Here is a 22,987-nt window from a genome sequence, read left to right as displayed (position 1 = left end):
GAGGAGAATGCTCCTCTGTGGCCGGATGGTGGCACTTCAGGAGGTGGTGGCTGAGTGGAGAGATAAAAGCACAGGTGATCTGTTTCTGTACAAGGTTGGGAGGGTAATTACGATCTGTGAATGCCTCAGTGAGACCCTTGCTATATTTCAAGAGGAAATGCTCATCACTATCGATGCGACGGCAACTGGTGGGTAGGCTGTATGGAAGGGACTTGTTGGTGTGGAATGGGTGATAACTATCAAAGTGGAGGTATACTGGTGGGTTTTAGGTTTGATATGGATGGAGGTACTGATGTAGCTATCTTTCAGTTGGAGGTCAGCAACAAGGAAGGTGCTTGCTGGGTTGAGGAGGACCATGAGAAACAAAGGGGGAAGAAGGTGTGAGATTCTGGAAGGATGTGGATAGGGTATCCTCATCCTTGATCCAGGTCATGAAGATATCGTCAATGAATCTAAACCAGGTGAGGGGTTTGGGATTCTGGGTATGTAGGAAAGATTTCTCTAGATGGCCCATGAAAAGGTTGGCATAGGATGTGCCATGAGGTGCCCATTGCCCCACCATCGATTTGTATGTAGGTGATGCCATCAAATGAGAAGTCATTGTGAGTGAGGATATAGCTGGTCATGGTGACCAGGAAGGGGGTTATAGGTTTGAAGTCCATTGGGGACTGGGAACGGTAGTGCTCAACAGTAGTGAGGCCATGGGCATTAAGGATGTTAGTGTAAAGGGAGGTGGCATGAATAGTGAGTAAAGGAACAGGAACTGTTGAGAGTTGGTAGAGGAAATGGTTGACACCTTTTATATAGGAGGGTAGGTTGCGAGTAACAGACAGAAGGTGTTGGTCTACAAGAGCAGAGTGTCTCTCAGAGGGGGCATAGTAACCACCCACAACGGGGCATCCTGGATGATTGGGTTGACGACGGGCTGAAGATCCTGATGGATTTCTGGAATGGGCCACTGTGGCAGACTTTGTAGGTGGGCAAATTGGACAGCTGGTGGAGTCCTTCTGACAGGTAATTCTTGCAGTTGAAAACCACAGTGGAGGAGCCTTTGTCAACAAGTAGGATTATAAGGTTGGAATCAGTTTTGACTTGGGGAATGATGGTGAGGTGCAAGATTCAAGGTTAAGACATTATGGAAAGTAACAGGGGGTGATCTGAGGGCAGGGGGAATATCATGGCTGGATAGAGGAGTAAACTGAGTCGGGCATGGTTCAACATTGGTCTCTGGTTGAGTCTGATTGGTAGGGATGGTGGCGAAAAAATGTTTCCAATGTAGGGATTGGGAGAAGGAGAAAAGGTCTGTAACAAGTCCAGCATGATTGAATTTGGGAGTGGGGTAAAAGGTAAGGCCTTTTGAAAGGATTGATACTGCCATGGGACTGAGGATTTTGGAGGAAAGTTTCTACATGAGCATGATAACCAACAAGCTGTTTGTCCACATGAAAGGCCACTGACAAACTATGGCCAAAAAATAGCTGCACCGCCCAGTTGCTGAGTACATTGCCCATCACAACGTTCTTCATTTCAATGACTGCTTCACATCCTGTGCTATCTGGATTCTTCCTACCAACATCTGCTTTTCTGAATTGCACAGGTGGGAACTCTCTTTGCAATATATTTTACATCCCATAACCCTCCTGGCCTTAACTTTTGTTAGTCACTGTCCTTCACCCACCATCACCTTCACTGTTCCTACTCCTGCATTACATAGCCTTCTACTTCACCAATGCACCCATACTATTTTTTTTTTCTTCTTCTCTTATTTTCCATTCTCCGTCCAACCTTTCATGTGCACTCAGCTGCCCTACCTTCTCCCCACCTCATCCCTGTATGGTACCACAAGCAGCATTTAACCGTCTCCCACCCCTATCCTCCTATCCCTCCCTCCTTACACCAGCCTCCTTACTCCCACCACTAGACTGCTTCTCCCATCGAGACTATCTTTTTCATACTAATGCCAGATTCAAAGGTTGTGAATTTACCTAGATACTTAGAGATTACTTAGAGATTGGAAGAACACTTAGACTGTTTAACACATCTACTAAAGAGACTGCCTACACTACACTTGTCCGACATTTTCTGGAGTACTGCTGCGTGGTGTGGGATTCGCATCAGACAGGATTGATGGAGAACATCAAGAAAGTCGAAAGAACAGGAACTCATTTTGTATTGTCAGGAAACAGGGAAGAAAATGTCACAGACATGATATGCAAGGTGGGGTGACAATCATTAGAACAAAGGCATTTCTTGTTGAGGTGGGAGCTTTTCAAGAAATTTAAAATATTAACTTTCTCCACTAAATGCAACAATATTTTATTTGTGCCCATCAATGCAGGGAGATATGGTCATTGTAATGTAATAAGAGAAATCATAGCTCATATGGAAAGATTTCAGGGTTCTTTTATCCTCCGCACTGTTAGAATGTGGAAAGGTAGATAAATAACTTGAAGGGGTTCAAAAAACCCTCTGACAGGCACTTAATTGCAAGCCGCAGAGTAGTCATGGAAGTACAGGTGTAGATGTGACACAATGAATCTTCTAGAGTATATTGAGATCCATATACATAAGAACACTTTTCTTCGGCTAATTATGAGTGAGCAAACAGAGTCATCCAACATTGTTTAATTTAATATTTTTACTCTTTTGCGTAAGAACAATACAAATTGCCTATACCTTTATTGTAACTCCCACATTTATATGGTATTCATGGTCTGATATGCAAAAACATAATAACTTATTTCTTACATTATAAGTGGCCAATCAGTGAGTTGTATCTCATTACTATTTAAAGCGTAGGTTGCAACTTTAGACCTGATGTTCAAACTCATTTTTAACACTGTCCACCCCCCCCCCTACCCCCCAAAATCTTACTGATCTCTTTTAATGTATCAGTCATCCAATGCCCATGTTCAATCTCATTCTGTTCAGTATACTAAGATAGCAGCATATCTCATATGTTTTAACTAGGCAATCAGTATAAAAGAATCATAATGCTATTTATTTTATAGAATGCAACTTTAGATTAAATTTTTATACTCAGTTTTACTATTGCAACAACAAAAGATAAAAAAGTGTTATTGTGCTCTTGTATTTTACATAACGTTTATCATCTGATGCCCAAGTTCAATGCTGGTTCCATTCAATCTACAAATACCTTAACTATTCACAATGTAACATATATTAGATCTGGTTAGATAGTTCACACAAACCAACCTTCCATTGTTTATACACAGGGTGATTATAACTAAAGTTAAACTTTCGAAATGCTGTAGAAATAACACCATTGGTCAGAATGATGTCAAACTGCAACGGAATATTATCAGAGAAAAGGGGGGGGGGGGGGGGGGGGACTGTGAAAATTGATCAATAGATGGTGCTGTGTGTGTCAGAATACGTAAATGAAAACACCTGTCATACACACGACCCATTGAAGTTGGTATAAACACGCCTGGTACACAGCTTTTTCTCTTTTCGCGTCTGCGAGATTCGCCATGACTATCTCAATGCAGGATCGCGCTCTGCTTGTAAAGCTGTATAACAAGAATGATGACTACACACATTTCTCTGCAGAAGTTGTGGACACTGAAGGGTTTGAAAAAAGGTGTTGGTCCAATGACTGCTGTGGGTCTGGAGAAAATGATTCGGAAATTCAAAAAGATGGGTTCTTTTGGCATGCAGCCTGGTAAAGGGAGGAAACAAATTGATTCAACTTCAGTGGAAGCAGTGGCCACAGCAATACAGAAGGAGATGAGGGGTGGTGTGCAAATGTGTAGTGCACGGAGAATTGCCCGAACATTGGACATATCCTTGAGCATGGTGTGTAAAATCCTACGAAACATCCTTCTCTACTATCCATTCAAAATTACCCATGTGCAAGAGTTGCTTCCTGTTGACCTGCCAGCAAGAGAGACCTTTGCTTTAGAATTTCTTGCTCGCATGGAAGTGGGCAGTGATTGGCCATGGAAAATTTTGTGGACAGATGAAGCCCAACTCCACCTGACAGGATATGTCAATACACAGAATTGTCATAAATGGGCAATGAAAAATCCATAAGCAAATCAATCAGTGCCACTTCACCTTGAAATGGTCACTGTGTGGTGGGTTTACGGCATCATTTATTATAGGGCCATAGTTTTTCGAAGAGACAGGTGCTTCTGGTCCTGTTACCTGTACCATCACTGGTAAGTGCTATGAGTGTCTTTTGCGCAACGACATCATTCTGTGATGAAGCAAGTTGGGATAATTTTACTTCCCCTCTTGTTTTGCCATCTGCCTTCTTAAATTCGTTTTTTCACTTTCAACTAATCGCTATTAACAAACACGCGTATAATCTGCATTTTCATAAAAGAGAAAGGTTGGCCCTCAGTTTTAAAGAATAGAACACCAGATCTATTTTGTGCTTAGTTTTATGTATATCATTTGAATTTATAATTTAGGTGAAATCAGTAATTGTTTCATAACTTAAATTCTATTGTTGGTGTATAAACAAATATAAATTCTGTAATAATTGTAAACATTTGGAAGACAAAATGCTAGTATTCTTAAAGTATCTATTTGGTTCTAGTCGGAAACATGTTAGCAAAACCAGCCCTTAATTAATTCCAAAGTAATTAACAGTTTTGTCAAAAGTGTTGTTTGCGTAGCTATATTTGTTAATTTCATGATTTAAACAAATAATTCAGCTTAACCCTTGTAGTAGAAGAAACTGTCAAAAAGAACCAATTTTTCGATGTATTCAGTTAATTTAATGAGTTAAGTTTTAATTGTAATTTCTGTAAATTTAACTTCAAACAATGTGTAGATTCGGTAGCTATTTTTGTGATGATATATAATGGCCTTATTTTTGGTCACAAGACATGTCAGTCCACGGCCGAGTTTCAGCTGAGAAACCTGTGTTGGTTAGAACAACAACAATGCTTCAACTTAACTGTGGAATAAGTGTTAAACAATTAGGCCATGTGTAAAAACAATGATAATGCCTGCTCCATACGTACTTTCTATTCTTCAAGAACTGTGAATTCTGTGGTTAGGTTTTTACTGCTCGCAGATTTTCAATAGTAAGCTATTTTAGCAGCATGTGGACATTCGCCTGCAACCTAATAAAGAGGCTTATCGAAAGTTAAACAACAGTGCATTGGCCATATAGCGGTGTATTATTAAGGGTTTGTGAACAGTGAAATTAAAGTGCTTGGAAATGCAACTGTGCAGCTGTCAGCTACATTATTTACAGAAGTCAGTGTCGGAATCAACAACCCATTTTTCAGCCAGTGTAGCAATGCAGTATGTTGACACCAAGGACAACAATTGAAGACTTAAAGCAAGCAGAACCATCACAATTCCAGCTCTCCAACAGCATGGATGCATCGATGGGATCATTCTTATGCAAGATGGCACACCTTTGTACACTGCAAGTCCAGTTAAGCAGCTGCTGAAACGCCATTTTGGAAATGCTAGAATTATCAGCAGCCATTTCCCTACAGCCTGGCCATCCCAGTCACCTGATCTTAATCTGTGTGACTTCTGCATGTGGGGCTATTTGAAAGATGTTGTGTTCAGTGTTCTGATGGCAAACGTAGCTGCATTGAGGGCACTCATTGCGCAACACGTTCATTTCGAACAGTTGTGGAACATGCTGTTTCTCGATTTCAACTTGTTGCAGAAAATGGTGGACAGCATACTGAACATGTTTTGTGCCAGTCACACAGAAATTAATAATCTGATTTGATTTCCATTGATGCTTTTTATGAGGCTGTCGGCCTCAAGACAATTAAAAACCGATGTGGTTGATGCTTTTTATGTGGTCTTTGGACCCAGGACAATTGTAAACTGATGTGAGTGATGCTCGAGGTGATATTACCTTGTCGTGATGGATAGGCTTATGTAACTAACAGTATCACACCTGTACACCCATGCACACTGAGTAGTATAGTCTGTTTTAATGTCAAACATACACCTTAAGCATTGTTGTACAATTCATTTGTCATTTGCAGTCGACCACTATTAAATTATGATGCTTACAGTGCCATCTACTGCTATATTTTGTAACTATTTATTTTTCTTCTGCCATATGTTTTCCCACTTCTCCAATAATATTCGGTTGCAATTTGATGTCATTCTGACCAGTTGTGTTATTTTACAGTGGTTTGAAGTTCAACTTTAATTATAATCACCCTGTATAATATTTGTTTTTGTAATCTTACCCATTCAATAGAATGCCATTGTACAAAGTTTTAATCCTCTATTTGACTTTTGAAATTAATGTCATCGCTCTAGCAAAGACTTATTTTACTGTGACTACACACTCTTTACTAGTCTAACATCTTTGAAACTATTGTCTATGTCACTCAGGTGAAGCTAGACAACATTTTGTAAATGGTGAGCATGTGTGCTGTCATAAAACATAAAATAATTCATGTTAAAGCACTTTACAGAGAATTAAACAGCACTCACATAGTGCAAGTGAAAAAAATGTGTTAATTTTAAAAGCATAATACACAAGTATAAACCATGTAAATTTTTGCCACATTTAATGTTTCATTGACATGAAAATCATATCTCGATTTTTCTGTGAAAAAGGGAAAAGAAGAAGAAAAAATCTCTTCTAAGTTTATCAAATTGTGAATGAAAAATGTTTTGCTTGTCTTAGTGCACCAAAACAGTAAATGAGTACAAATCAAGGCCCCAGTAGAAAGCACTTGAGGCCGAATTTTTAATAATTCTGAAACCTGTAATGGTCTGATTTAAATAAACTTTTTAAAACTATACATGAAGCTAGTTATTGTTTAAATTACAAACTTTGCAACTGTACTACAGCCAGTGTTCTCAATACACCAGCTTATCAACTTCCAGCAAGATAGCTGTGCTACCTTATTCCAACTCCTACTACTCAGCTAACAATTTCGCTTTGTCATATTTCCCTGAAAACATATACATTCTTCCACTTTCCCTTACACTGATTCCAAAAGTTATCTCAGGTAGATTCTCTCCTGCCATGCCATCCAAACATCGAGGGACCAGGTGCAGTATAATGACGATGACACAGCCAATGACCCATCTCACATCTATGTGGTATCTCAGCACCTTAATATGCTGTTTTGAGCCATTGCTGCATGATGAGTAGACGATAAACCAAAACCATAAGATACTGTTAGAACACTGATTAATTTTTATTGGCACTGTATCATGGCTTTGGAGATAATGCAGTCTTCTCCTGGGGATCTGTTCATTTTAGTTAATTTGTGTATGAATTTGGTACTTTTTTCATGAAGTGTAATTTTTCTTTAGGTTTGTTGCAGTTGATAAGTTTATCAAGGATCCTTTTTTTTTTTAAATTCCAGTTTTCTTTACTAATTATTTCTAGAAAATCATCTCTTCTTTTGAAGCAGATATTTGAAGGATGATAACCCTCTGTGTTCTCTCTGAATATTCTGTAGAAATTTCTCACGTTATTTCTCTTGAACTCTTCTTCGATTTCATTTAGTCTACTTTTGTTGTATGCCCTTTCCACTCTTCTAATATCTTTCGAGGATTGTTTCTGAACTTTGTAGAAATTCTGCCAAGTTCCTGTTGTTCTGTTACTCCTAAACTACTTCTATGCCTGGGTTATATGTTCAATGGTCTGAGGCACGGAGGTTGGGGGATGGGGACAAAAAGAGGGAGACCAAGGGTTGAATCCTGTCAGCAACTTCAAATGGATATAGGTTGGGTAGTTATGTGGAGGTGAAGAGGCTTGCACAGGACACACTAGCTTGGAGAGCTGTATCCGATCAGTCTTCAGACTGAAGACCATCACAACAACGAGAAGCTAAGATTGCCCGATATCTTTGCTAATTTGAAATTTACCAGCTCAGGGCTGAAGATGAAGATGTTTTGACTTTCAAGACATGATAATGATGGTCTACAAAAGCAATGAAAATTGTTCACTCAAAAATGAAAGAAACTGGCACTTGTTATCAGTAATAAATTACATTAATAATTTTTCTCTTCATTTGGAAATGCTACTAGTCAACACCTAAATTATAAAACCATTTCCAGCAAATTATAGAGTACAATTCACTAAATATTATTTATCTTTTGTTTTTATACCACTACCCTTCTTAAAAGCAACACATAAATCACAAAATGTGTGTGAAATCAAACTTCATATTTAAAGAACATGCCACTAATTTTTGGAAAGTGATTCTTCAAGTAACGAAGTGTGTGTGTGTGTGTGTGTGTGTGTGTGTTAGAGGTGCTCAACAACAAGGTTTTCAGTTCTCATATGAAATTAGGAGAAATGAATGTAGTTAAAACAGAGGATATGTGAGAAAAGACATAAAGAGCAATCTGAGACAAAATCGCACTCACTCTTCCCCAATCTCACTCATGATCACCTGTACAATCACACTAGTTCACATCATGGACGACAATGTTAACATTGTTTAGAAGTTCTAAAACTGTTAAGTAAATCTAAGAAAGATATGTGGAAAACTAAAATAGATTTACAGGAATATGTGGCTGATTGAGCACTTGCAAAAAACATGGATGGCTAGCTCTCTGATAACATATTAAAAACATAGCTGCAATGTTTTAGGGAGCAAGTAGGTCAATTCACAAAATCTTAAAGTCGCACCACCTTTGTTTAGTTGTCAATTAAAATAGAGGACAAATCTGTCGTTAAATGATCTGCTCAAGTCTAGTGAAATGTGGTGCTTTGTAATCTGTAAACCACTAGCACCGCACATTGGTGAGTCCTCTCGCCGAACAAGAAGCCATGAGGGCTGTGCCTATGTGAAGGCGAGCAAGGAGGATCTCATTCCACCTGGGTGGCTGGAAAGAGGTATGCCACGGCTGCATTCTGGACTTTACTAGATGCAGCCACTCTTCCTCCCACCGGTGGCTGGAAAGAGGTATGCCACGGCTGCATTCTGGACTTTACTAGATGCAGCCACTCTTCCTCCCACCAACACTTGACTTTATACCTCATAAGAACAGCAACAGCAGGTAGGAGGATGACACACTGAAATAACTGAGGATCATATTGGACCTCCTTGGCTGCTACATCTGCCCTTTCATTCCTCTTAATACCCATGTGGCCTGGCACCCAACAGAAAGATACCTCCTTGCCCAGCCTTTGTGGACGAAGGAGGCCATCCTATGTATTCTTGACTATTTTATCTACTGGGTACAAGTGTTGTAGAGAGTGAAGGGCACTCAGGCACTCAGGTAGTCAGAACAGACGAGGAATTTAGCACTCTCAACACATCTCATCTGCTCCAGTGCTGCAAGTTGTGTATAATCCCACAATGAAGACAGTAAAGTCTTGACGCAATTGTATCTTGAGGACACGATCAGGGAAAACTATGAAGCAACCAATGGAGTTTCTCTGTTTAGACTCATATATAAATACAGCTACATAGTTGTGATGATCAGTTAACCCATTTCATTAATTCTGTTTGGAAGGACCAGTGGCATTCGTGCAAAACAACAAATGCTAGTGCAAAGCAGAGACATCTAGTGGTGTGCTGACGAACTTTTATGGCTCTGCTTCTTCTAACCAGTGACTCAGAGCTTTCATGGGAACAGATGGCACCCAGTTATTGCTAGCGGTTGTTGGTGATTTGTTTTTGCTAAACTTCGTGCTATAATTTATGATATAATTTACTTCAAGTGTACTGATCATATTGAGGCGGTAACTGACAGTCAATGTAAGTATGCTGGAAATTTTTTTACGCTAATTTCAATTTGTGGCATAGGTTTTATTGGTGATTTCAGTCTGAAACCACTAGGACAGTATGCTGTTCCATACATTTTGTACTGTAACATGAAATTATTACATGTTGTGATAGGTTTGCTGCTTTTCATGGAGCACTTTTATTTGTTTTAGGCATTATGATTTTGTGGAGGTACCGAGATGACACTCATTACCTCATAACCGGTATTTTAGTCGAAATTATGAGACGTGTAGATTCTGACGTATCTGAGACAGACAGTGACTCCGAGGATGAAGCTTCTCTGAGTGGTCCACAGTCATGTACCTCAGCACCTTTGCCACATTCTGAATTACTCACTGACAATGGAGTTGATGAGGATAGTGATGGTGACACTAATAAGGAAGATGCAATAGTAATAAATTCACAAACAACGCGTCGTACGTCATACAAATTACCTATTATGTGTGACTTCTCTGCAGAATTTGGACCAAGTTTTGATGACATCTGTGACTCTCCTGTTGTAAACTTATTTCCAGGGAAATTTATTTCGAAACTTGTATACTGGACTAATTTTTATGCCACCAAAAAAAGGAGGGAATACCAATTTTTCACCTGCAACAGAAGAGGAAATGAAGATCTTCCTTGCACTTAACGCACTAATGGGAGTAAAAGTTCTTCCAAGCTACAACGATGCTGGTCTTCAGACCCTGTGCTACGAGACAGATATATTTCATTGAAAATGTCTCAAAATGGTTTCATTTGGTACTTATCAAATCTCCACATCAATGATAACATCTGCCAGCCACAACATGGAAGTGACAACTTTGATAAGTTATATAAACTTTGTCCCCTACTAGATGTGCTAGCTAGGACTTTCTTAGATTCCTACAAACCTACTAAATGTCAGTCTGTAAATGAATCAATGCCAAAATTCAAAGGACATTCTAGCTTCTGCCAATATATGCCTCGAAAACCAATACAAAAATCAGAATTCCAGATTTATACAGGAAAAACTGGTAAATGTCCAGAAAAACAATTGGGTCAAAGGGTAGTGGAGAAATTTACTCAGAAAGTGGTGAACAAATATCATAGATTTATTTTGACAGTTTTTTCACTTCTGTTAGCCTAATGAAAAATCTTCATGATTATGGTGTGTATGCTTGTGGGGCAGTAAAGAGAGGTCAAAATGACTTGCCCAAAGATTTGGAGCCTGTTTCTTCAGTATCGTGAATGTGACTGCAGATGCACAGAAGAAGGCATGTCTGCACTGATATGGAAGGACAGGAAGGGAATTTTATATCTATCTAATTTTCATGATCCAAGGCAGTCAACAACAGTGTTTCAAAAACAAAAAGATGCGTCAGTAATTGAGATCTCTTGCCCCACACTTGTTAAACAGTACATCCATAAAACAGACATGCCAAAATCTGTATGAGAGATTGATAGGAAAAGTAAAAGACGGTGGCTTAGAATTTTTTACCATATGCTGGATGTCTGCATTGTAAATGCATTTTTGTTGTTCCAAGAAAGGAGTGATGGGGCAGTAATGTTTTTGAAGGAGTTCCGGATTGCGGTGGTCCATGAACTTATCGGCACAACAAATGGTACACCATCAAGAACATGCACGATTCAAATGCAAACAAATTCTAAAAGACGGTGCCTCAAGGACTGAGGGAAACCAAGTCTGAATACATGCTAATACAAGCAAGATCTCGTCGTTGTGCACACTGCAGCCCAAAAGCTGAACCCCACATAACAAAATGGCATTGCGATGTGTATAATGTCGAATTGTGCCTGGGGAAAGTCCAAAACTGCTATAAAAAATGCCACTTGAAATTATACATGGTTGAAGACCATGTGTCCCAGTGGTCTGGCAGTGAAACCACCTCTATTAAAGAACTAATTTTTAAATTTTTTTTAAATTATTGTATTCATCGCTTATGACACTAATAAAAGCAACTTTTGTGAAAATTATTAGAAGTTTAATATGAATATAATAGAGGGAAATATTCCATGTGGGAAAAATATATCTAAAAACAAAGATGATGTAACTTATCAAACGAAAGTGTTGGTATGTTGATAGACACACAAACAAACACAAACACACACACAAAATTCAAGCTTTCGCAACCCACGGTTGCTTCATCAGGAAAGAGGGAAGGAGAGGGAAAGACGAAAGGATGTGGGTTTTAAGGGAGAGGGTAAGGAGTCATTCCAATCCCAGGAGCGGAAAGACTTACCTTAGGGGGAAAAAAAGGACAGGTACACTCTCACACACACACACACATATCCATCCGCACATATACAAACATGACGTCTGCTTGTGTCTGTATATGTGCGGATGGATATGTGTGTGTGTGTGAGAGTGTATACCCGTCCTTTTTTCCCCCTAAGGTAAGTCTTTCCGCTCCCGGGATTGGAATGACTCCTTACCCTCTCCCTTAAAACCCACATCCTTTCGTCTTTCCCTCTCCTTCCCTCTTTCCTGACGAAGCAACCTTGGGTTGCAAAAGCTTGAATTTTGTGTGTATGTCTGTGTGTCTATCAACATACCAACGCTTTTGTTTGGTAAGTTACATCATCTTTGTTTTTAGATATATTATTAGAAGTTTACTTATTTTTGACATATTGGGACTCAAAGGGTTAAAGTATAATGAAGTAATGCATTAAAAATATGCAGGAATGCAGCATCTTCTGTGCTACACTAAATCTAAAATTAATCTGGGCCTTTGCAGCAACTAGGGTGGAAGGCGGTTAAAACCCTGGATTTGGGTTTGCGTTCACTCCACAGCAAGTGACTCCAGCACGTGTTGCACACAAATTAAAAATGCCCTGTCGCTCGTGGACAACTGGAGCAAACACATTTGAGAGAGAGAGATGAGCAACAGTATGGTACATTGGTGAATTTGGAGCACAGAGGAACTTACAAGCCTGACGTACCAGCTGCCACTCGATGGTGAGTGGTGCTTCCCTAGCCTCGGCACAGAGACTAGGTATGAGGCAGGTCCTATAGGCGCCCATGACCAGCCTAATGCCCTCAAGATGGATGTTACCAATAATCTTCAGATATAAAGGCCTCACTGATCCATACACAGCACACCCATAGTATAGCTACAATCTCACGAAAGCCTTATACAAATGGGGCAGACATGCTCTGTCTGTTCCCCAAGACCTGTGACTAAGGCACTTTCAAGATGTTCAGTGCCTTCTGCATCCTGGCTTTTAGGTCCCTCAGATGTGGTAATCACAGCAGTATTCTTTGCAAAATACATTACTCCCAAAGATTAAACTTCACGAGTGTAGCTGCATTAACTTTATTTCTTCTTCTTCCAACAATTCAGTCATGTACATCTGGGTTATCTTCAGGGTGAGCTGTCAGTCTGAAGCTACATAGTTGTTCCACTATTTTAAACCACAGAAAATACAAGTGCTGGAGATGTCAATTGGTAGCAAAAGTATGCATAAGCTGAACTTGTGGCAGAGTGGTTGATCCATGCTGAGACATTGATGTGTCAATACTAGTTGCACTGTAGCTATATTTTTATGAGTTTGCAGTTTAAATTCATTTGGCAAAGAATTAAATTAACAAAGACAGTGGTTTCAACCTAGACAAATCATGGAAGGGAGAAAGACAGGCAGTTGCGTTGGCAGAAGATGACAAATAAAAAAGCTGGCAGATGAGAATGGAAAGGAGATGATAGAACAGAGGGGGTATAAACTGTTGGGTGGAAGATGCGGGGACTGTATGTTACTGTAGGTTGAGGCTTGGATAATTACCGGAGCGGAAAATGTGTTGTAAAGAAGAGACAAAGTTTATGGTGGGAGCACTTCTGAAATTTAATGGATTAATTCTTATGCTACCAAAACATCAAGATACACATTACTCCAGTTTATATAATTTCATGCTCATTAAACGTGTGACAATGTCGATAAACTTTGGTGCAGCCTCTTTTTGCTTTTCTTTTGAAGAAAATGAATAAGTAAACTATGTTCAGTTTTTGAAAACAAGGGTGTTTCAGAACAACATTTATATTTCATGTGTCAAAATAAATTAGAGGTTGAAGTCTATCGATAAAATCTTTATTTATTATTGAAATATACAGTTTAGGAATTTACTTCTTAAAAATAATATCATTTAAATGCAATCCAGCATGCTTGTGGCACTCATTTAGACAATGAACAAAATTTTGCATGACAGTTCGGCATGTAGACACTGGGATGGCTGCCACTTCGCTACAGATATTTTCTTTAAACTGCTCCAGAGAAGTCGGACTGTTGACAAACATCTTAGATCTGAGATATCCCCATAAGAAAAAAATCCATGGGGCTGAAATCTGGACTGTGTGGGAGCCAATTTATGCACCCCTCCCGGAGATCCATTTGTAAGGGAAAATTTCATGAACTTTCAGTATAGACACATTGCACGTGTATGTTCTGTGGCTGCTTCTTGCTGAAATCTTACTCTTTGGTTATAATCGGAAACATTTTGCAATCCAGGCACAGAAAGGTATTTAACATTGTCTCAAAATTTTCCAAATTCACTGTAACTGCACAACTGCTGTCGTCCTCAGAAAAGTACGGCCAATTATTCCTCGAGCTGACATCACAGCCCATGCAGTAACTTTTGGTGAATGAAGGGGTTTCTCATGCTTCTTTCTGTTTACGAATCGTTGCATTCCACTAGCGGCAATTTCGCTTACTGATGTGACTTTTCAGGTGAAAATCAGCCTCATCAGTAGACAAGACGTTATCAAATGAAAGGCACTCAGTCACATCAGTAATGTCTAGTATCCTGAGGCTTTAATTCTTGCACTAATTGGATTTTTTAAGGGCACAGCTTAAGGTCTTTTTGCAGACTTTGGTGCAGTGATGATCTATACACATTTAAAGAACTTGCATGCTTAGGATCATCATGAGCAAAAAGATTTACACTTTAAATGGATTCACCCATTTCTGATGACCTTGGGTGCTTGGACTTCAGTGTGACCAGTGTTGAACTGGTCTCCTAAAATATTTTGATCCCTTTCTGGATACGGGGAACACTTGGAGCATCATTTACATTATGCAATCCATGACCACTGCAAAATTTTCTCCATGCTGCAGTCACCAAATCACTGTTTCTGTAAAATTCTCTCACAAAGAATATTTGGAATGCTCCTGAGAAGTGCTCCATGTCAACTGAATTCTTATAGGCGAAGCAAGCAATGAACATCCCTACACTCCCCTCCCATTTGTTACGCATGCGCAGAGAGCTCTTCAAGCACAATTAAAGGACACTTACACAAAGCTTTCAGCCACAGCCTTCGTCAGCCACAGAGAAACACACACCATTCATACCCACAAGTGAGAGCACTTCACGCACACATGAGCGCTAACTCCTGCAGCTCAGTCAGAATGTAACTATTATATGGGATAGCAACAGCAGTCTGGAGGGGATGGGGAAGGGATAGTAGTATACAGGTGGGGACACAGAGGAATGCTGTCTGGCAGAGTGTGGAGGGACTACAATGCCAACAGGTACAGTGTCAGGAGGTTGTGGTGCAGGGAGGTGGGGAAAAATGAGTGAAAAGAAGAGGAGCAGGGAAAGATGGGCAGGTGCATTGGCAGATGGCGGGAAATAGAGTCTGGGAGATGAGAATGGAAAGGAAATGATAGGACAGAGGGGGGTGGAAACTGTTGGCTGGAAGATGTGGGGACAGTACATCGCTGTAGGATGAGGTCAGGATAATTACCAAGGCAGAAAATGTGTTGTAAGGAAGAAACAAAGTTTATGGTGAAAGCACTCCCGAAATTTAATGGAGTAATTCTTATGCCACCATAAATCGAGATACACAGTACTCCTGCTTATATGATTGGATGCTCTTTAAATGTGCGACAATCTTGACTAACTTCTGTGCAGTTCAGAAAAGCAGGTGGTGGAGGGGAAGATCCAGATGGTTCGCATAGTGAAGCAGCCACTGAAATAAAGCATGTTATGCTCAGCTGCCAGTTGTGCCACAGGCTGGTCTACCTTGGTCTTGGCCACAATTTGGCGGTAGCCATTCTTCCTGGTGGAGAGCTGGTTGGTAGTCATACCAATATAAAAAGCTGTGCAATGGTTGCAGCAGAGCTGGCAAATGACATGGCTGCTTTCGTACGTGGCTCGGCTCCTGATGGGAAAGTATCTCTGGTAGGATGTCCCTCACTTCAGGGCTTGATGCCAGATAATCAAATTCCTGGCAAAGGGTGTGGTTCAGCTATTCCAGTCTGGCGTAGTACTGGGTGATGAAGGGAGCACACCTTTGTGGCCAGTTCATGGCGTGTGTGTGTGTGGGGGGGGTTTGAGGGGGAAATGACATGGAAGACCTGTTTGCAGAATAGATCTGGGGTAAGCACCTGTCCGTGAAGGCCTTGGCGAGACCCTCAGCATACTGAGCAAGGGAGTTCTTATCATTACATATACACCGTTCCCTGGAAGAGCTTTTTGGTCTGAGTGGGATGACAGCTGTAGAAATGAGGGCACTGTTGGTGCTTGGTGAGTTTAATGTGGACAAATATGTGGATGGAGCCACCAGAGAGGAGTGGGGCAATACCTAGGAAGGTGAGACGCTGGGTTGAGGAGGACTAAGTGAAGTGGATGGGAGAGGAGGAGTTGAGGTTGTGAAGCAATGAAGATAGAGTGTCTTGGCCCTGGGTCCAGATCATGAAGGCATCATCACTGAACCTGAACCACACTAAGGGTTTGGCATTTTGAGAGGCTGGGAAGGTCTCGTCTAGATGATCATGATAGACAGTCATTGAAGAGTACTGTGATGAAAAATAAGAGGATGACAGTTGCAAAAGTCACTGCAGAACTGAATGTCACACTTTTGAACCCTGTCAACACCAAAACAACATGGAAGAAGTTCCATAAGCACAGAACGGCAGTGCAAGCTGGAATTCCAGTCATTCATCAGTGATGCAAATGCCAGTAATAGGAAAATGTGGAGCAAAAGACATAAAACCTAAACTATACAGCTATGGAAGAAAGTCATTTGCTTGGATGAGTCTTCTTTCACAATGTTTACAACTTATGGCCGAGTTTATGTGCCAAACTTGGTGGGGGTTCGGTGATGATTTGGGCAGCCATATTATGGTATTCTGTGAGCCCCATAGTTACTCTGCAAGCTCACATTACTGCCAAGGATTATGCGACCATTTTGACTGATGAGGTCCATCCCATGATACAATGTCTGTTCCCCAGTGGTGATGCTGTGTTCCGAGATGACAGGGCCCCTATGCACACAGCTCTCATCATCCAGAACTCATTTTGTAAGCAAAAGGATGAACTGTGATGTTTCCCTTGGCCATCACAGTCGCCACAATGCAGAATTATTGAGCCTTTTTGGTCTACTTTGGAAATAAGGGCGCATGGTGGCTATCCACCTTCATCACCATTATCTCAACTTGCCACAATTTTTTCACGAAGAACGATATAAAATTCCCATAAACACCATACAGGACCTGTATTTAACCACTCTGAGATGACTCGAAGTTGTTTCGAATGCCAATAGGTTTCCTACATTGCGTTAGGCACGGTAATGTGTTGTGCTTTTGGTGTTTTTATCCACCCCTGCGTTATGCTGGTATTTGGCTAACACTACACTTCATAGTTAATGAAAATGCTGTCACTGCTGCTCTCCACTAGCAACATGGCAAACATGAACAACCCCAAGCAACTGTAAGAAAGATTGGTATTACTGTAGAATGCACAAGATCCAAAGTGATGTACTGCACATGACTGGTGCTGACCTGATTGTTCCCCATTTTTAAATGTCCATTCAAATGAAGTAGGACATGGTATCAGCAATGGAAATGTTGAGTATGTTCAAAGAAAAGGAAAACAATGACCATGATGGGTTGAAGTTGGCTTCAGCATTAAGGCCCAAAACTGCAAGAAAGGACAGTCAAAGAAAATTCCCCTCCACCAAAGATACAGCCAACTTCTGGGAAAGTTACATTGTCTTTTTTTATGGATTGTAGATGAAGTATCTCCGCTGACTATGCAAGAAATGAGCAGACCATTACTGATATTAACAGTATCTTATGACCAACCTGCAGCTTGAGATAAGCAGAAGAGGTAAGGAACAATCGTGAAAGATGAGCAAATCATGCATGAAAATGTACCTGCCCCGACAGTCCACGGAATTGTGGCTATTTGATTACACCCATGCTATGTTTAATCTTTCCACATCCACCCACTTATTTCTTCCTCTTTTGGAAACTTTAGGGACAGCTGTATTGGCAATACTTCATCAGTGATGCCAAGGTGAGGAGTTCAACAATCGTGGCACACAGCAGATTGACATCACTGGGAAAAACATATGAACTTATGGGGATCTCATACAGAGATGTACTACTGTACTAATTAACGTGTCAAAGTTGAGATTTCTATCTTTTTTCTACCAAATGGTACAAATTTCATGAGTGCTCCTCGTAAATATGAAGTTATTTACTACCTATATCAATTTGTTTTAATGAAATTTGCTAGAATAACTAATTGGCAAGTGAAATATTCTGTTAAAGTTAGCCATTTAGTTGCATCTTCCCTCTCCTTGTTTTCTAAGTATTAAACTTGGTCACAAATATCAGAATTAAACCTGAAGCCATGCAGGTTTTTATATATATATATATATATATATAAACTGAAATCTCAAAATATAATAATTACCTGTTGATCACACAAGTTTTACCTACTGCTACATCCCCAATGAAAATAGCTTTGGATATTTTCAACCCAGTAGTAATGGAGGCATTAGACTTGCAAGCTTCTCTTACTTCGAGGCTGAAGTCAGTCTGTCGATAAGGTGTAGCATCAGTATTGTATGGTGGTACAAACGAGTTTATTTGTCTGTCCTTGTATGCCTTATCACGTAACATTTTGAAAACAGCTGATCGAGATTCCAACATTTACCTGTAAAACAACCATTTCTTTAAAATATAACGAACAATCAACATAGATACATCAACATAATATCTAGTATTCTTCTGCTGCTAGCACAGCCTATATAGTTAGCCACATGCTCCACGGATTATTTTGCATGATAAATCATAATGACATGAAATGAGTCACTATACGTTTACATTGCAGATTTATTTTTAAATATGAACACATGCTGAAAATTTATATATTTTTTCAAACATACAGATGTGAGCTAGTAATTCCCACCTACCACCTTCTACACATTATAACAGAAATTCTTCAACAGAATAGGAGTTCTAAACGTGAAACTTTTTTGTTTTCAAATTTTACTTTGCTGTTTGTCAGGCATTTTATATCACTATTTAAGTGATCAGAATTTTTTGTTGCAGCACTGTGTACCCCTTTTTGTGCTGAAGATAATCTTAAAGTGGAGTAATGAATGTCATTTTTCCTTTTGATCTTGTAATTATGTATGTTATTGTTCTTTTTAAACAGCAGTGGATTATTCACAATAAATGAATACTACATCATCAAACTCTACAAATAAATTTCACTGGAATAAATATGGTGACCAATATTTCCTTACGATTTTTGCATATTTTAATAAATTTTTTTATGTGTCTGTTTTTCCTCTTTTGCCCTGCTCTTTCGTCTTCATAAATTAGCTGCTTCAACAACTTCTTTTTATACATTTTACTTTCCTTTAATTTAATGTCTTTGCATTATTATATGTTTTTCAATAGTTTTAGCTGCAATCTGCTCACAACACCACACGATCTGTCATTTCCTTCTGTCCAACAAACCTCTTCAGTTTTCTTTTTTCCTTGCTGTTTATAAACATGACTTTTCAAGAATTTAATTTTAATTCTCCCAATTTTTCTGTCCCCACAAGTTGTCTTATCTTGTTATGTACAGTTTCTCTAGCCTACAACTGCTGTACCACAGAATCATTCCTTTCCTCATCACACTTGCTTCTTAAAAACTGAACAGTTCATCTGCCATTCACGCCACCCAGGAGGAAACAATAAGCAAGACTTAACAGTAGCATGATAATAAAAGCAAACACACCTACAGTATGAAAACAAACCTATCAAACGTAGCCAAGGCTACAGTTGTAGCGGAACATCAGTAATTTTTAGGAAACTATTTTAACTCTTACTAATCTCACTACTTACAGTATAATGCAAACGTCAAAAACTAATAGTGACTTGTGAATATATCCCACTGCTCTTGCTCACCATATAGCTGATTCTTACTTCACTCTTGTAATTCTATTCCTCACTATACCCATTTTCACCATCAGTCTTCACCTCTTTCAGTTTTTGCCAACTCACTACAGGCAAGACCACAACACACTCCCAGATCATAGTCAGGTGGGAGGGGAGGGAAAAGGAGGGGGAGAGTGAGGGATGTGTGTGGGGGAGGGGGTGCGCAAGCATGTGCATATGTGTGCGCATGCTATGATAAAATACATTACCATCAGCAATTGAGTTTTTTTTTCTCCATGTAATTATATACAGTTTAAATCCTGATCTATACAGCAAGTAGTTGATCTTCTTCATATTAGAATTACACTGTCACTATAAACATGTGTAAAATTTCCTTTTATATGAGACAATGAACTGGTTAGCTTTGACACAGAGATAGTTCTCTCTGGGTTAACATGGAAACTAAAATAATACTACATATTTTGTATTTTCACTGCCTGTCATCTTACAAAATAATCTGCTGTGGCAAAACAATAAAAATCAGTATAGCTTTCGACTGTAACTGAGTGTCATGCTTCATCAAGAATTTTACTATTTCTTAATTCTTATAGCTTTACAATTATTCCTTTCAGGAGTTTGTTTGCCAACTATTAGTCAGCTAGTAATAAAAATTAAGTTTGGATCAACTTTGGCATGTATAATTTTTACAATGGAATTCATGGAATGTGGTGGTTAATGTGAAGAAAGTAGTAGGCTAGTTGCTATGTATTTGTGTCTAGTTGCCATTTTCTAACAGACCAGTGCCAGCAGTCCTCAAAACATAAGTACCATCCTAATTGTATTTAACGTGTGAGGCTCAGGCATATTTAATTTGGACCTAGCTCGCCCTCTTTTTAATCCGACAGTAATTGTGATTATTTAGGCCTAAGCATACCACACAGAGATGGAAGCTCTGAGGAATTGACGACTCCTTCATATATAAAATACGAATTATTCTCTGATAGGCAGAACCTTCATTCAATGTATCTATCTAAATTAACATGCATCAAATTGTGCACACATTCCTAAATAAAGATGAAAATCACACCATGTGCTGCCCAATTATTTACTTAATTTATTATTTGCGTAAGTAATTGTTAAACACATTAGAGAGATAATTATGGTATGTGCGAACGTTATGCTGATCGAAGTACTGTAAAAGTACCGGTACCGAACATTTGACCAAATTTAAAACAAAAGTTTTATTAAATGAGTAAAAATTTTCACCTATTGCGCCGCCATAAACAAATAGGCATAATTCTATATTATGTCATTATTTCACTACTCGGCTTACGAATACATTTCATTACTGAATGCCCAGACAGGTGATGGGATGGTCCTGAAATTTCTGTTCGTGCCATGTTCTATATATTTACATTATTGTTGATATCAGGACATATTGACAATCATATGTCAACGCATTCCAAATTCTGAAACTGACTGTTAGAGCAAAACATAGCGAGTTTTTTTAGTGTTAAAATATCAACAGGTGATATGAAAAATCTATACCGTACCGTACTTACTTTTTCTGCAAAGAAAGCCTTATGAAAACTGCCGTCAGCTGATATAGATTATATGCATCTTCTGACCGTAAGCTTTCTGGTACAATTGCTATTTATTATCAAGTTAATTACTTTCAGTATGCGCCGATCACCATACAAGACCACCGCTAATCCCCTAAGCAAGACGCTGAAACCATGGCAACACGAGGTAAATAACCGTTGCCAACATAGATACGCTAAACAACAAATGCAGTTTCTATTCTGGGCACTGTTCCGTTATTTAAGTTTATTGTTATATCAGTGCAGAAAGTTTTTACAATAAAAAGAAAACTCTACTTTTATAAACAATTAGTAATCTGTATATTGCCTCATTACGAGCAGGCAGTGCCCTGTGGTCATGTCGTTATAAAATTTTAAGTTGCCTACTCTGAAACCAGAACAAAGCGGTTTGCTTGAAATGATGTCTGGAGAAACATTGTCTTTAATTGTAATAGGCCATCATAAAATGGAACCGAATGTATACAGAATATATGTCATTACTCTCTGAATCGTTGTTGCCTCGTGAATCAAACTAAAATTAACAAATGTTAATATTTCTCGAGAGATTCGTAGCACAGCAGATTTCAACAGATTAGACGTAAAGGATGCTTCCGTAGTAACAACAGCATTTATACTGTTGCGTAAAAAAGTTAATACTGTTGCTCCGTGAAATGTTTCAAGCAATACGTAATCAACTAAAAATGGTTAACGATGAAAGTTCTTTCATCGAACCAGTAACAGGTGTAGTACCTTCTGAAACGAGCTGCTTTTCATTGTAACTACAACAGTAGATTAATATGCAGTCGTGCTAATCTTTACTGCCAATAGATAAATTTAAAAGTTAAAAAGCTGTTTCTAAATTTCGGTACCACTAGTACCTTAATGGGGAACTGATAACATCTCCGACAGCAAGGAATGTTTTTTTTTTTTTTTTTTTTCTCCTCACTTTTAAATGTGTCTGTCGGCAGTGACGGAATTTCGGTAACTGAAGGTAACTACGAGTACAGCCATTCAATCTTTTGTAATTCTATAGTTTTCTCAAGTGGGTATTCCTTTAATTTCTATACATATAATTATTGTAATTATGTTTGTGTAACTGTTTTAACTTAGTGTACTTTATAATTCTGTGTGTGAATGTAAAAAGAGTGAAGCATGCGACTTTTTATTTTAAACACTATTCTTGTGTAACAACTATTTTCCTTATGTTTAAGTATATATGATTACTATATATCAAAATTGAATGAAAGTGAGGATATATTTACTTCTTTGTACATTTACGTATAAGTATCACAGTGTTGATTAAATCTTAAAATAATAATAAAAAGAACAATTTATGGAGTTGATTGGATTTCCTCCAGTATTTTTCTCACAGTGTTCTTAAAGGCATAGGCATAAATGTTTCCTGGAATAACAATGATTGGAAGGCACTTTGGTGCAAGTCTATATTGTGTATAGGCACATCCCTCTGTACACTTTTCTCATAATGACTGTTTCATTGTTGTATTGTTCTCTGTCTCCAATATTTCTGTTATTGTAGTGATGGTACCAGTACCTCACTATTTT

General features: G+C 38.9%; 1 protein-coding gene across 1 annotated transcript in view; it reads right to left on the bottom strand.

Moving 5' to 3' along the window:
- The window catches only part of LOC124789906 (ras-related protein Rab-34-like), a 102,060-nt gene extending 80,505 nt beyond the window's left edge, over positions 1-21,555 (bottom strand). The window contains exons 1-2 of the mRNA XM_047257424.1: positions 21,407-21,555; positions 18,385-18,627 (exon numbers count right to left, since the gene is read on the bottom strand). Of these exons, the coding sequence (XP_047113380.1) occupies positions 18,385-18,623 (239 nt within the window). The 5' untranslated portion in view covers positions 18,624-18,627; positions 21,407-21,555. The remainder of the gene's footprint in view (positions 1-18,384; positions 18,628-21,406) is intronic.
- Positions 21,556-22,987: the final 1,432 nt, after the last annotated feature.

This window comes from Schistocerca piceifrons, chromosome 3 (assembly GCF_021461385.2).
Source record: "Schistocerca piceifrons isolate TAMUIC-IGC-003096 chromosome 3, iqSchPice1.1, whole genome shotgun sequence".
Classification (NCBI taxonomy): domain Eukaryota; kingdom Metazoa; phylum Arthropoda; class Insecta; order Orthoptera; family Acrididae; genus Schistocerca; species Schistocerca piceifrons.
Note: the sequence above shows the minus strand (reverse complement) of the source record. Positions and strands in the feature narration are given on the sequence as shown.